The sequence below is a fragment of the Aythya fuligula genome, chromosome 2 (assembly GCF_009819795.1).
Source record: "Aythya fuligula isolate bAytFul2 chromosome 2, bAytFul2.pri, whole genome shotgun sequence".
Classification (NCBI taxonomy): Eukaryota; Metazoa; Chordata; class Aves; order Anseriformes; family Anatidae; genus Aythya; species Aythya fuligula.
In genome coordinates, this window is record NC_045560.1 from 29,242,136 (window position 1) to 29,258,152 (window position 16,017).

At 39.9% G+C, this 16,017-nt stretch overlaps 1 protein-coding gene across 1 annotated transcript; it reads left to right on the plus strand.

Annotated features, from left to right (window-relative positions):
- Positions 1–1,600: 1,600 nt before the first annotated feature.
- Positions 1,601–12,762, plus strand: LOC116486653 (von Willebrand factor D and EGF domain-containing protein-like). Its single transcript, XM_032183053.1, has 5 exons — positions 1,601–1,856; positions 5,247–5,342; positions 7,997–8,101; positions 8,883–8,978; positions 10,625–12,762. The coding sequence occupies exons 1-5, from the start codon at positions 1,601–1,603 to the stop codon at positions 10,732–10,734; spliced, it is 663 nt and encodes a 220-aa protein (XP_032038944.1). The 3' UTR covers positions 10,735–12,762.
- Positions 12,763–16,017: the final 3,255 nt, after the last annotated feature.

The following is a 16,017-nucleotide window of genomic DNA, read 5'->3' on the forward strand; positions in this document are numbered from 1 at the left end:
AGTCCTGCTGTTTTATGCCAGTCGCAAAACTAGTTTGAAGTCAAATCTCACTAGTTAAGTAAAGCTTGTTTATTTTTCTCTAGTTCTTCAAGATGCATGAGGTTTATTTCACTTTTCTGTACACAATTTGTATAAGTGTTTTTACTATCCTTTTATTGCTATTAGTCAATAAAGCTCCCCTGAAAAAATTTCCTTGGGCTCGATCTTGGCATTGAAAGTATTTGCTTTCCCTGGGAACTACTTAAAGTGATAGGATGCGCTCATGAAAGATTGGAATAATGAGGGGAAAAAATAGCTTTTTGATCTTTTTTTTTTTTTTTTTTTTCCCCCATGTTCTTGCAACTGAAGATAAATATTTGAAATATTGCTGTTTGATTTTTTTTTTTTTTTCACAGAATTTTATCCAAACAATACATTGCCAGAGACTGCGTGTTGGTTGAGGAAGCAGCTTGAAACTCATTTTCCTTCTGTTTTCCCATCTGCAAAATGGCAGTGAGTTTAATAACTCAGCCCTCTTCCTCCCTCAAATTCCCTTTCAAATACTGTCATAATATCCATGTCTGATACTGACTTTCAAGATGATGAGTAGAAGTTAGAGTTTCTAGACTAAAAGAGGTGGGAAGATCAGTCATATTACAAGAGCTGTAGCTACAGCTTACAGATGCCATCCTGAGAACAGGTGCAATGGTCAAAAAAAGGCATGGTTCATGGTAAGATGGGCTCACCTGAACTGCACGCAGCTTAGTCCAGCTAAATGACCACCTGCTAGCTGCTCAGTCATTAAACTCTTTATTTGATGGCTGTGCATCTCTTTCAAAATATGGGTATATAAAGGAAGCTGTGGGGACCTAGGGGTTGGCCTCTTCTCACAGGTAACTAGTGATAGGGCTAGAGGGAATGGCCTCAAGTTGTGCCAGGGGAGGTTCAGGTTGGGAATTAGATGTTTCTTCTCAGAAAGAGCAGTCAGGCACTGGAATGGGTTGCCCACAGAGGTGGTGGAGTCACCATCCCTGGTGGTGTTCAAGGAAGGGTTGGACCTGGTACTTAGGGATGTGGTTCAGTGGGTGATATTGGTGGTAGGGGGATGGTTGTACCAGATGATCTTGGAGGTCTTTTCCAACCTTAATGATTTTATGATTTAGTATTGGCCATCTAGCTTCACGAGCACTGGGTGATATTCTGCAGTCAGGTCTCTGCTTTAACAATCCTCTCTGGTTTGAAAGAATTCCGTCAAGCCATGGGTTTTTACACTTGTACTGTCCCAAAGCGTAGGGGTGTGAGACCTCATCCCTGCTTGCTTAGGAAGCCCAGGAGGTGCCAAGGGAGCCCTGTGCCAGCAGGACTGGCACTATGTGGGGCCATCTGGGGGTCGTTTATCTCCCCAGCTGTGGGGCCCGGCCTCTGCCCCACACCACCAGCTACCCGTGAGGGGTGCGTGAGACCGGCTGGGGTGAAAGGGTGAGGAGGAGGAGGAGAAAACTGAGGTGGGGGGGGGGGGGGGGGGGGAACGAGGGGGGCGTGCATGAGCGGGGGGAGAAAGGGGAGTGAGCGGGAGCGGCGGGGAGCGGAGCGCAGCGGGCCGGCGGCGAGCTGCCGGGCCATGGCGCGGCGGGCCGGGGGCGGCGGTGGCTGCGGTGATGGCGGCGGGGGGGTCCCCCGGCGGCTGGTGCTGTGGCTGGCCCTGTGGGGGCTGTGGGGCGGCGGCGGCGATGCCCAGCCCGGCCGGGGGGCTGCCATGCCCTGGGGCTGGGGCACGGCGGCGGCCTGCAGCCCTCGCTGCCTGCACGGCGGGCTGTGCCTCGGCAACGGCACCTGCCTCTGCTCCAAGGGCTACGAGGGCGAGCTCTGCCAGCACGGTAACGGGATGGGGATGGGGTGCGGGTGTGGGGCAGGAGGGGGGTGATGTGGGGTGGATGGAGGCAGGGTGAGGGGAACGGTGCTGAGAGCGCAGCCGGCGGTCAGCAGGTGGGTGAAGATGCTCGCTTGGGTGTGGAATGATGGTGCCGTCAGCGGGTCGCGTTTTATCGTCTGAAGAGCCTTTAAATGCCTGTTTGATGAGTAAGGTTCTGCATTGGCATCCCTTTGCCGTTTTCTCAGTGAGTGTAAATCCCCCTGGGCAAGGGGTGATGCCTTTGGAGGGCTGGCTGCTGTCTGGACCCGAGCAATGTTAGGTGGTGCTGCTAGGTGGGGTCAGTGAGATGAGTGCTGAGGAAAAGGTAAAAATGTGTGTAGGAAGCAGGTTGTTTGCTGGGTCCCTCGTTTGTTCAGAGTACACTGTGTATCAAAATACAGGAGCTTATTTCCTAGATATAACCCGACTCACAGAGTCACTTGCACACCCTGTTTCAGTGGTGGTTAAGTTGGAAGGAACGGAAAAACTTGTTCCTGGTGGTCTCTAAGGGGAGATGAAGTATTTCTGAAAGCATTGCTTGATGTACAAAATGCAAGTGAGAGGAGTTTCAATCTGAACCCTATTTAGTGTAGTGTTCCCAATTTCTAATTGTCTTCTTCAAAAGTTGAGCTCTGGAGCCCTGTGGCTAATAATTGCTAAAACCTGGTCAGTATCAGCAGAAACTGTGTTGCCTTATGTCTTGTCCTGTAGGAAGAGGTAATGCATTTTGTATTGTATTTCTCCTAGTTCTCAGTGCACTTCATCTAAAATGTCATTCTTCTAAACTTTGAAATGGGACGTGTTAGGGGGTGTCCTGAGCGACTTCTGTTACAGGTGCTGAAAATTTCACCCTGTACTGCAGTCACTTGGGGAGCGCTGGTTTATTGAGAACCTGGGTTACCAAGCAGTAGGTTACAGTGCCCGGTAACACACTGAGAACATGCTGCATAGTGGGGATGAGTAGCAGTGCTGTGAGAGCTTTGTCCAGACAAATGTTGGACCCTAGCCCTGTTTGGTTTTAGTGGAGGTGTGGAAGATCATCAGAAATGCAGGTCTGTTTATGAGCTACAGTGGTGAATGACCTGGTATTAAGGGAACCACTGCTTTCTCTGATAAAGTCATCAATGCAGGGGGGAAAAAAAAAAAAAAAAAAAAAAAATGAAGAAGAAATGAGACCTCATCCCTTGTTCTGTCAAGAAACCCACTAAGTTAACTTTTTATCTTCTCACTCACAGAAATCAGAAATTAAAAATGGGACACCGTCCATCTAAATCTGTGTATGCATGGTGGGGTTATGTCGTGTTTTTTATATGAATATCATGGCTTTGAAATAGTGGAGCAACAAAAAAGTGTTTGTGATGTCTCTAGTTTTCCCTGGCTGTTGAGATAATACAGATGGAAAGGAGAAAATCTGTTCTATCATTTAAAAAGAAATAATCCAATATTTAGGAAAAAAAAAAAAAAAGTTATTATTATATATTTTTTTTTTAATAGATGGTCTTCAAACTGTTACTGGAATTTGTGGTTGCAAGCTAAATGAATCTAATAACATACATAGATCCTTGTTCAGTGTGGGCTGTGAAATAACATAACCTGTGGAATTGCAAAACATGGACATAACAAAGGGAAAAAGTTGAGTTAAACTTCTCCTAGTGCAATTCTCTCTGGTTGAGTGGGTTGCTCAGAAAAGAGATTTACTGCTTAGCCTTCTTGCTCCGCGTGGGATTGCAGCGATATGCCAGGCAAGCACCTTGTGGTGGCAGGTTCTCTCTGTCCCAACAGCTTACTGGACACTGGGATATTGCAAAATACTTCGGGGTGTTTTTGGTGTAATTTTTATTTTAGTGAGAAGCTGTGGATCCAATTCCTCCCATATATACAGTCTTGCTTATTCTGGGAAGTTAAAGAGCAGTTGCTGATATTTTGGCAAAGCATAAAACAAGCATAAGGAAAAGATGTGCAGTTTGTAGGCTGCAGATTTCAGGACTCTCACGCTCCCTCACGCTGTCCCAGCTCAGTAGTGAAATGCTTTCTAGAAGGTGTTTGCCTTATGGAGAGTCTTCAGCTCTATAAATTCTATAAATACACAGAATCATAGAATCCTTCAGACTGGAAAAGACCTCTAAGATCATCTACTCCAACCTTTAGTCTAACCATATGGGAAAGTATCTGCCTGTCCAAATGGTAATAGTTAGCAGATGAGAATAGCGTAGGGTTCCAGCACTGCATAATACACAGAGCTGTGCTTTTGGGATCTCATTGCTATTCTCTTGGTTCCTTTCTGTCGAACACCAGCTCTTCCCTCTTGCTGTTTGCTTCATGTAAGCATGTAAGTGGTGTCAGATTTAACTGTTAGGTTGTCAGGGCAGAGTTTCTCTCGTGCCCTGTGCATGACTCCACAGTGGTATTTGGATATTGATATTAGTATATTTTTTTAGCATAAATAAAATAAGCCTTATAAAACTGGGAGGGTAAAAAAAAAAAAAAAAAAAAAAAAAAAAAAAAGGAAAGAAAAAAAAAAGAGAGAGAAACTGAATTTTCCTATCTTAATTTATGGCATTTCCAATGAGCTGAAAGCATCTAGTAAAACAGTTATGCAGTGCTGAGTGCTGAATGTTTCTTTCATATATGTCTGCATCCTTTATTTACATGCAATACTCATTGTGCAGATATTAATGTATTCTTCAGCTGGATTTGCCCTCATGTTGCCACCAAGCAGTGTGGTGTTATTCAGTGCTTGCTTTTTTCCTCTTCCATCAGTCTCAGACTTCTCACTCATCCAGCCAAAAGACAAAGCAATGTCATGTAGAGAGCTCATCTTGCACCTGTAGGCAATTCAGATCAGACCCTCTGAAACACATAGCTTCCTAAAATTTGGGTGTGAATAAATGTGTGTTTTCTTAGAAACCAGGGGTGATTGAGGAATGATTTATGAAAATCCTAGCAAGGATTTGCAAAATTGAGCTTCTTATTTGCGCCTTACACAACATATCCAAGCCGTCGGCAATGAAATAGTTGTGGAATCTAGGATGGCCACAGATGCTTTTCTCCCAACAAATGATTTAATTGTGACAGAAGTTACATCTATCTTGGATGATTTCTAAATGGTCATTTCAGACAGGTCTTTGAGAGGCCAACTGAGGGGGAAAAAATAAAAGGTGACGAAGGAAGCGATGGCATCTCTCTGTGCATGGAAACTTTTTCACTGGCAGTGTGGGATGGCAGAACAAAAGTATCTTAGGAAATGTGAAGGCAAACGGAGTACTCACTGACTAAAATAATGCACATTTCTTAGGTACTTAAGTAATAGCTTTGGTAAGCTTCACCAAGGTTTCTTTGTTTGTCTTTCTTACAGCCACATGTTATCCAAAATGCAAAAATGGTGGGGAGTGTCTGAGGCCTGGAAAATGCAGATGTCCACCTGGCTATGGGGGTAGATACTGTCATAAGGGTGAGTAAAACCCAAACAAGTGATAGCTCGGGAAGACTTCAAGTTTGGAAACAAAATGGATTTGGGACTTGTCAAGTGCAGGCTTAATGTTTTTTGAAATAATGACCTTAATTGCTTAGATCTCTGACTTTACTGTCAAAATATGTATGTCCTATAGGATCCGTGTGCTTGCAGGATAATAGCGTGGAGTATATGTATTTGTTCCTGATTGAGAATTTCTTGTGAGAAATTGAGAGAATTTTCTCCCTTGTAAATGCATTGTTTATGTGTGTGTAAATATTTTGTGTTTTAAATGTTGTTTAGCTGTAGAGCAGACTTTTTTTTCTAATTAATTTCATCAGATGATTTGTACAGATATGTATTTCTGTGTTAGGTGGTTGAAACTTTTATGTACCTGCAAGATAGTAATACTGAGGGCAAGCTGCTAAAGTTACATGTAGCAATGTGCTGCTGATGGGTAAGATGGCAGAGATCACAAGCAACAGACCAATTCTTACAGTTTTGTGAAGCTTACTGAATATATGCACAGGTTGGAAAAGGTGATCCAAGAAAAAGTTGTTTTGTTATGAACTCATCAGACTACTGATATAACTCCTGAGTTCTGCGATAAAAGGTGAAGCAAACTTCAAAACAGTTTAAATGAAAAACAACGTAGTAGGCAGGATATCCCAAGAGAGTTAAGGAAAATAAATACTTGTTTTTCTTTCAGCAGAAAAACTCTGCATATCACTTGAAAATTTGTCAGGAGTACTCCATGAAAAGGCACTGTTTAGCTAGTTTGGCTGTTGTCACTACTGAGAACCTGCTAAGCGTTCTTTCTAACTGCAGTCAGAGCAGCCAGAAGCTGGATTCTCTGTTTATTCTTGGTGTTTATTCTTGGTGTTATTGGCCTTTGTTGTATTTCCTTCCTAACGTTAAATAGCTACCAGAGCTTACCTGAAACATAACCTAATGTAGATTTGGAACTTGACTCACTTCTGCAGCTCTCTGAAGCCTTGTTGCTATTGGGTTGTCTATGGGGGTTTTGGAATTTCATGAAGAAAGTGTGACCTGAGCTTACTTAGCACGGTGACGTCTAAGTTTACCGAACCTTAAATTATAGCCCTGGGATGTAAACTACGTTGAACGGGAATTCAAATGCTAGTGATAATGTCAAAATTGTTAATGTTATAGACAAATTAGAAAGATAAGGAACTGTCTTCTCATGAAGATCTGTGTAACAATAATGTGTAATGCATTGAGAAATAACTATTCATTTTGTGTAGTTTACAATATTGACAGCAACGAGGTAAACTGGAGCATGGTCAGTGTTTTTTTTCCAGCAATAGGATGTGTATATATATGTGTATATATATATGCACACACATATAATTTCTTAAAAAAACAACTGAAAGCATATGTTAGTAGGGTCTGCATGGAAGGGAAAACTTTATGTTCTCAGAAGAGTCTGAATCAGAAGCAATGTGATAGATATTACATGAACAGAAAAAGCAGAATAGGGAATTGGTTTATTACCATAGGCAAGACTTGGATCTCTACCCAAGCAAATGTGCTGCTTGTGTTTTGTGTGTTCTCCCTCTGGGGCAAAGGATGTGCTTGTGGTCACCTGTAAGGTGCAGTATTGTGGCTTACAGAGCCTGGATGTGCAAACTTGCTGTGAAGAGCAGTGTGCTAATAAATACATCAGCTTACACTGTGCAATAAAGAAATACAAAAACCAGCTCTGAATAGCTTTTCTAGCTGTGCTAGAGTAAACTTGTGTGCCCTTGCGTATTCAGTCTTTGTGCCAAAAATCTGTTAGCTGAATTCATGCTCAAAACTTGTGGTAGAAGAGGGATTTAAAGCTTTTTCTAGGAAGCATCAAGCAGGCATCCTGACTGTCCATCATTATAATGAAGGGTAGAAGTTTCTCTCCCATAAAGTGAAGGTGCTGTATACATTTACATTCATTCTTGTGGAAGGCTGCATTTGATTGTACATAACAGTGATTATGCCATATTTCAGAGATGATAGTGCACTACACAGTCGATACCAGTCATATGTCTGGTATAAATAATACTTCATTAATTAGTCCTTCAGGGCTTTGACATGTAGAACACTTCTGAAATGAGGAAACTTGCTTAGCTGACCTGTGGTAAAGCACCACTCAGCTGCATTATAGTCATAGGTTTATTCGTCAAAGTAATATCCCCTTCTCTTCTTGCTCTTGTTATGTGTAGGAACTCTCAGGGAAGGAAATATGTGAATTCTTGACCATGTGTTGCTGATTTATCAGCTGTGATTTGGCTAGATCGATAACAATGTGCATGATAGTAGTTACAGTGGTGTAGCAGCTGAACATTTGGTTCACAGTTATCTGGGCGGGAGCACAGCTATTTTGTGCCATAAGGATAATCATGCTTGTTAGTTGGTACTCTCAGGTTAAATGCTCAACAAGCATTTATGCACGTGCTTAATTTTAACGGTGTGATGGGTTGGCATGGTTCTGTCACCATTGCTGACATGATGGAGCTGTGTCTTGCTATGAATAGTCAAAATCTTAGTCTTTGCAGAAATGATAAAACAAGTAGTCGATGGTAGCCAGCTGTTTGAAGATATCTGTTCAATTTCCTCTGCTGCTCCTGAAATGTAGTGTCTATGCTGTCCTTCTGCAGTAAGCTGTGAAGGAGGCTGCCAAAATGGTGGGGAATGCATCTCTGTCAATGGGGTTGTGAAGTGCCTCTGTGCTTCTGGTTGGACAGGATCAAGATGCCAAGAGGGTGAGTATTTACACTAACACGCCTCATCTGTACCACTTAAATGCTGATAGTCCTTAAGCCCTGTAAACAAACCCTGATGGACTCTGATGAGAGAGCAGTAAAAACAAAGATAATTTGCTAGATACACCATTGAAGTAGTCTCAGTTTTTCTATCACTGCATTCTCAAGAGCAGAATTGAGAATTACTCATTTAATTTATATATGTGTGTATATATATATAAATACAACCTAAACCAAACTAAACCCTGTGTTTCACCTGGCAGAAAAGTTGAAGAAACTCTTATCTCACGTAAGATGCTTGCGTTATTGTGCTATAAAGTAAGGATGAAGAGATGTTGTTATCATGGCATGGGACATGCCAATGTAGTACATTGCGTGTTTACATACAGGAAATATTGATGAAAATGTAACTGCAGTGACAAAAGCATTTTAAAAAGTGTAAGAGACTAATAACTATGGAAATGTCATTGCACTGAAACAGAAATGAGAGACCTGCATTATTGGTATGTATTCCAAAAAAAAATAGCACAAATTATTCTGTACTAAAATGTACATTTTTTAAATTTAAACAAAAAATCTTGCACAGTCTATGTGTATTTTCATTCATTTTTCATTCCTGTGGTCCTGGAAATGCCTTTAGAGTAATACCAGTTGAGCATCTGACCTGGAAGAAAATGTTTTTTGCCATTTTGATTCGTATCATCCTGAATATTTCATTCTGTCAGGATTCTTTTATATCAGTTTTATAAATCCTGCTGGCTTACCCATTCTTTTCTTCTAGCAATTTGTCCTCAAGGTTGTCGGAATAATGGAGCTTGTGTGGCTCCTGGGATTTGTAGCTGTCCAGCTGGATGGGTTGGTGGAGCATGTCACTTAGGTAAATAACTTCTGACATTTTTCTTGTATCCATTTCTCTACTTATGTGATTTATACAATACAGTGTTTAAATCTTCAGTGCCTAACAAAGCTGCTAGAAAAGTATTTTAGAGTAGTAAATGAGACGTTCTTCTGCATACTGGAGATCTTATGTATATGCATAAGGAATAGATGGCTTTTCACATTGGTCAGAAAGACAGAGCTTTTCCACTTCAAGTAACTTCAGATTCAGTTTTGGTTGTCACCGAATTTGTTACTTAGTATATATTATATGTCAGAAATATTTTGTGTAAACTGAGACCATGGTTTAGAGAACTAAAAATGGCCATTACAGAAATGCTAACACTACTGACATGGATTAGAAGCTTCATTGAATTTTATAGATGTGGAGAAGTGAAACTTGCTTCTCACTTCAAGGATAAATTGGGAGAATCAACTCCAGGTGCTTTTTACAGCCAGCTTTCTCTTACCCTTTTATGAGGATTAGTTCTGACTGACATTCCTGCTGAACAACCACTTGCATTTTACCAAATTTTTCTTCACAGAAGCAGATGAATATTATAAAACCTTTAATCTACCTAAAGCTGCGTGTGCCTGTGTGCCAGTAGCAGCACTGCTCTGATGCTAAAGGCAATAATCCCAAGCCTGAAAAAAATGAAAGCTTTTTGTTTGCTCTCTGGGAGACTGAGAGACAGCTCACTTAAATGTTGCTTTTGAACTAGATAGGATGGGTGCAAAGTCTGTGGATTAAGTCCTCCCGTGTATGAAATATTTGTGTGGCTCTGGGAGTCCAAATTGGCTATCATTAGTTCTGCAATATGTGTATTGTCAAACAAACATTAACATATAAATATTTCAGTGTTCCCATTTGATCAGGAAAATGCTTGTTCTTTGTATTCAGTGGTGTGTTGTGATAGAGCATGATATTAAAAGATAAGTATAGGACATGCAGAGAAACTATGAAATCCTTGGTACCACTCCCTGCACCAGCAATAATGGTGGAAATGTGCAGGTTCTTAATGTCAGAATAATAACCGTGCCTGAACTCCATAGATCTCTATCCGGTTTGACCTCTCTTGGCAAGGGCACTCATAAGGAGATTGAAACCCTCTCATTTGTTTCCTTAACTGGTGTGTAGCTGGGGGACAACTGAAGCAGTGCCTGCTCGGTTCCCTATTGCCCTTCTTTTTTCAGAGGAGTAGGGAAACAGAAGGGCAAGGAGCAACTAGGATGTGGTAACTGTTTCGTGTGTAAGCAGCAGCTAGGATGTGGTAACTGTTTCCTCATGGATGTGTCCATCCAAGAACTGTCTTGAAAACAAGTTCCAGCAGAAATTTTTATTGGTCCCTTGCTCCCATGGAGGCATCCATCTAAAAATAGTCTGTGCCTTAAAGAACAAAGGAAATGATAGTATTTTAAAAGGGGAATGGAGCATGAGTAAGACTAGCTGTACTGTGGCGGTATTCCAGTGAAGGCCACGAGGCCATAAATTGAGAGGCATTGCTTTTTGGTTCTTCCATTATGCTTTTATTTATACAGTCCCTGTGCAGTCTCCAGGGAACAATTCTGCTAGTACAGTGAGACAAAGAAGAAAAATGATCCTGTGCTGTGCAGAAGACATACTGTGTGTCTGGTGTCTCATTTCAGCTGTATGTAAACTACCTTGTCAGCATGGAGGAAAATGCATAGCTCCAAACGTGTGCAGATGTCGACTGCCCTACTCTGGTCTACAGTGTACAAAGAAAAGGAAGGAATGAAGCAACTTCAGCAAAGATAAGCTGCATTTTCTTCACCATACGGAGATGAAGTCTAGGGGAGGGAGAAATTAAACATGGTAACTAGTTGATATCAGGTAGCTTTTTGTCTTCAGTATATTAAGTGAATGCTTTTCTCTATGAAAGAGAAGTATTGCTGATTGTAACAAAGCTGTTATAAGTATCCAAGTGTGCTTAGTGTGTGGTGCACACTCCTGTGTGTGTAGTGTATGATTTTCTGCTGTTCTCATTTTTCTTCATAAGCAGCAGTATTATGTCTTGGTTGATAGAACTGACCTTGAAATAAAATTTACTCTTCAAATAAAGAACTTCAAAATGGATCTTTTTTTTTTTTTTTTTTTTTTTCTGACTAGAATTGATGTTTTATATTAGTGATGTGTTTTTAAAAAAGCACATGAAACAAAGCATCCTAATTCAGATCGTCAGAAGTGGATGTTAGTTCAAGTCTGATTTACCTTTGATAAGATGACACAGTTGCAAGATGAAGCTTGCAGAGTTTGCATCTCTGTGGAATAACAGCAAAGAGCAAAGCATTTTATTAAAACACTGATCCTTGCTTTTTGTGTGCTTCCTGCCCCTCACCCCCAGTCAGATTTGGATTTTGATCAGTTAAGCTTTATTTAAAACAAAAGAAAAAAAAATACTTGTTCAGACAGTTCCTTCTGAAAGCTTATTCCTTACAGATACTCTGACAGAATCTTTATCTTGACTACTTTTACTATCGTAGTATCTGATTATTTCTGTGCTTCCAATTTATTTATTTTTGTTATTCCAGCAATATAGGGAAATGTCTTTATCTCCATTTTGGAGATGTAGATGTTGATACATTTCTGCTCAAGGCTGTGTCTTTGCAGAAGCAACAAAATAGGGGGCTACGGGCTGGCAGCAAGGAAAAGCCTTGTTTGCCACGAATCACCTGTGTGGAGGATGCCAAGGTTTGCCTTCTGGCCATGCTCCAGTCTGGCTTCATTTAGGTTTTGCAGCATTCTGGGTGGGCTGTAGATCTGACAGACTTCAACAGGCATTGCTCCATGGTTCAGCTGTGCTGTTTCTCGAAGGCTACAGTTGAGGAAGGTTTTGCCAAAACATGCAAGTTGAACCTTTTTTTTCTAAATAATGTCCAAATCTTTTTTAGATTGATTTTCATTGTGTTCTAGGTAACATGGAATTTTCAGTGGGAGAGTTTCAGCTTTGCATTTTTTTGATCTATTCAAGTATGCATTATTTTAATCCATGTGATAAAAGAAGATTGTATCTGTGAATTAATTCTCTTATCAAAACTTGTACCCTTCATAGGCAGAGTGAATTACATGGACTTGTTTCCCCAGGGATCACAAGCTTTTCTGCTCACCCAACATTGAGCAGAAGCAAAAGAAATGGACCATCCTCCTTTACCAAATGTGTCTAAAAGGGATAAACAAAGCATACTGCGGGCAGAGCAAAGACTGTGTTATAGGTCATGGGGCTGCTTTTTTCCACTATGAAGCATTTGCTGTGTTGTGTAGCTGAGAAGCCTTTCTCCTCCTGTGCTTTGGAGGCTGTTGTGTTCTGGTTCAGATGAAACCTGCTACAGGTCCTGTGGAGGTTTTGTTGCCAGAGGTGTGGGACAGAGTAAGGGGACTGTATGGTTTTGTGCTGCTTTTGCTATGATACACTGGATATTTCAGACCTGCTGATGAAAAATGTGATTTTCATGCATGGAACAACAGTTCAGGAGTAGGATATATGATGATGAGATGCTGTGTCTACCGCAGCACACTGCAGTAATCAGGCCCTAATTGAGAAATTCAGGAGTGAAGCTGAATACTTCAGATGAAATACTGGTTGCAGGGAAATGAATAAGAAAAAAAAAAAAGCATCAGATCCAAGGTTCAGACCCAAGGTTTCACAGTAAATAAGCAGTATGTAAATGCAAGGAGTTGTATCTCAGCTCTGTTCCCAAAAAGCCTGGCTTCTAATAATAAAGCCAAAAGTGACAATAATGGTGATTAGAACTGAAAAAAAAAAAAAGAGATACTAATATCATTAGGAATATAAGGCGAGGAACAGTCAGTGAAGCAGATCTTTAATTCATGTTCTGAGCTTGCCAGAACAACTGCTGATTTAAATAGTTCCCTGTTGAGGAATGACTAAAGTGAAGTAAGCAGTAATTTGATGGAACACCCGAAGTGCGATGGCATATTTTAGAAATAGCTTGAATGTAGCACCATCTGCTGGCTGAAGGATTTGCTTTTTCTTTTCATTCTGTTGTTTATAAGAAAAATCATTTAGATCTCCACAATATTTTAAATCGATTTAAAAGTGAATTTCCTCGTAGTTATCTTGAAATAGAACAGAACCATAATGTATTACAAATGACATCCATGTCCCCAAATAATTGTTTCTATGGTCCCACATATATCTGCTTGAAGAGCTGTCAGTGCTCATTTTCTTTTGTTTGTTTCTCCATCCCCTCCCACCCACTGGAAGGTTGAACATGCTTACAGCATGTGATTTTTGGAGCTAGGCATATCTTCCTGTGAACAGAGAGTTACGCACACAGCTCAAAGGTCAAGAAAAACGAGACAGAACAGGTTATTTATTGGAGCTAACTACAACACCTTATATAGATGCTCTGATGTTCATTAAAATGACTGGGAAAATTGTAGGGGAGGTCTGCTGGTTGCATTTTTGATATTCTGTCATTTTAGAGTGTGTGTGAAAGAATGAGAAGTGTTTCTTTTTAATGTACCTATATTTGCACTTTACTGTTTATATTTTCTCTTGTTGTCAGTGTTTGTACCAAGAATGGAGCTGCTTGGTTTATCTGTGAAATATCTTTTATTGACAAAGAATTTCAGCAAATAATTTTTCTAAACTGAGCTGTTTGTGAAAGTTGAACAGAATAACCCAACAATGCCATGTGATATTACAAGAGAAAGAGCAGAAACATCTTAAGTCTTGAAAATACTTTCTAACATAAACATTTCTGTGCGATTCTGTTTATATACCCCAGTGTTATTGTTTTAGTGAGAATTTAAACTTTGAATTTTTCCATTTGGGCAAGTAATGGAGTTGGATATATCCAATTTCTCAGGTAGCTAAAGCCTTTATACTTATTTACGTTAGTGTTTGCACTGATTCTTCTTTGAGGGTTTGCTTTTGTTAGGTGGAAATGTTAAATCACTTTCTATTCTCAGAAAAGACAATATATAATTAATTTCTATAAAAAGAGTAATTGTGGACCTTTTTTTTTTTTTTTTAAGTCTTAACCAATATGGATATAAATATACAAAGGTGAGTCCTTGCTAAGATTTGTGGTATATTCTGTAATATGAGTGGCTCCTTCCTTCCAAAAATACTCATCATACAGCATTTTAAACATCTTGGGTAAAATTCAGTCTGTGCTTAGGAGAGTTTCTACTGGTTTGCACAACAGTTTTAGTCCAGCCAGATGCTGTACATTGGATGATGGATGATGTACATAGGTATCTTCAGTATTTAAAGACAGAGTTCAGTGAAATGACCAGTATTCTTGTATGCCATATTGATTTATTTTTCCTCTTGTTTGTTCCACTTTTTCTCTACCTACTGACTTCTGACTCCAAATCTGATGGAAGAACTGACATATGAAGACTATAACAATGTAATATAATATAACTTCTTCAAAAATATAATATAATGTAATATAATATAACTTCTTCAAAAACCCTTTCCTGTTACTGCAACCTTGCTAATGTGCTAAGAATCAGCACCATTACCAAAGGGTAACTGTTTGGCACAGGTTACCCTTTATTCCATCTGACTGGTACTGTGGCAACTTCTGCAGTAAACCCCTGCAACCCCCATTCCGTGTCCTTAAATTCTTTTTGGCCTAATTTTTGATCAGGCTATGTAGTCTTAGAACAATTTCATTAACAGAAGCTGTTTACGTGCTTCTGCTGACAAAGCTTGCGTTAAATGGAGCAACGTTACTGCATTCTGCTTTTCAAATTACAATAAACAAATTCTATTCCATGTGTATGATGAACAATCCAGAAACAAAAGTTTCATGTATTTCAAAACTGCCTAGTAATTATCTGTCTCTATGCACGTACTAGTAATTTTTCTGTTTCACGTGCTTATTGGAACACAGCTTAACTTTGCACAGAGCATGTAATTTTTAACCAATGTAGCAAAAATTCTTTTGTTTGCTCAGCATGTATTTTGAAGATACAGAAGAAATAATATCCGCTGCTAGAAACATTGAAAATTAATGGGAAATACTACATATTGTGATTTTTAAAAAACTTTATTCAGCCTGAAATCCTAGAAAGGCATCTGTATTGGGTCAGTTTTGTGAATGGAGGGTTGTACAAAATCATTAACCAAATACTGTTCCTGACAGTGTTACCTTAACTCTGTAGCTAAATGACACATGGAGTAGGGGTTGTTACAAGATGAGCCTACGCATTATCTTTGTGCCTACGTTTTACAGATACTGTGTATTCAGGGCTTCATCCTGAGGCAAAAGCTAGTCAGGTTTTGTTCACGGAGATCATTTTGAGCTGTGAAAAAGGAAACAGTTCAAGTGAAGTAGGTTTTAAATAATAGAACAGTTCCCAGCGTGTCTGGCTACCAGCCACGTGGATACTGGATTACAGAAAACAAAACAAGCAAGCAAACAAACTGTTGAACCACTGAAACTTAGAACGCAGGTGGGAGATCAAAAGTATTTTTGAAATAAACATCAAGCACTTAGAAATCCATCAGGCATCATTCTGAATGATGCTGAGATTCACATATGCGAACTTACTTTGCAAAATGGATTATGGATTAAGAGGACTACCTAAAGGTGAGGAAAAATCTAGGCTCAGAACTCCTCTAACAACTATGAGTTGGCAGTTGGCATCCAACAGTGGCACTAAATGGCAAGATGAGCTTGATTTTCTTCTCATTCAGAATTAGTGCATGTAAATGGGATATTGGTAATGAGATCAGAAAATAGTGAAGCTTATTTTTTGGTAAGAAAAATAACCCACAGCCCAAAACAAGTCAAAGTGGTAAAGTTAGATGGCTTAGGTAAAGGGAAGTTTGTGTCCATCACCTGAACTCAGTTGCTGCAGGAATTGAAATGGCTTTTGCACCTCTAGAGGAAGGTAGAAGAAAGAAAGAAACTTCAGAAAAACTAAAATTTTATTTGTACAGAAGTTCTCTGGCTTGTGGTCGGTGATAACAATTGGTTGGAACAATTGGTAATGTGAAAAAAAAAAATCCATATGGATTTCTTACAAATGGTTTCTGATT

Excerpts from the sequence above, each read along its gene's own strand:
- LOC116486653 (XM_032183053.1), top strand. The coding sequence starts at position 1,601 with ATGGCGCGGCGGGCCGGGGGCGGCGGTGGCTGCGGTGATGGCGGCGGG. Across the intron at positions 5,343-7,996 it reads GGGTAGATACTGTCATAAGG|TAAGCTGTGAAGGAGGCTGC; the intron begins GTGAGTAAAACC and ends GTCCTTCTGCAG. Across the intron at positions 8,102-8,882 it reads AGGATCAAGATGCCAAGAGG|CAATTTGTCCTCAAGGTTGT; the intron begins GTGAGTATTTAC and ends CTTTTCTTCTAG.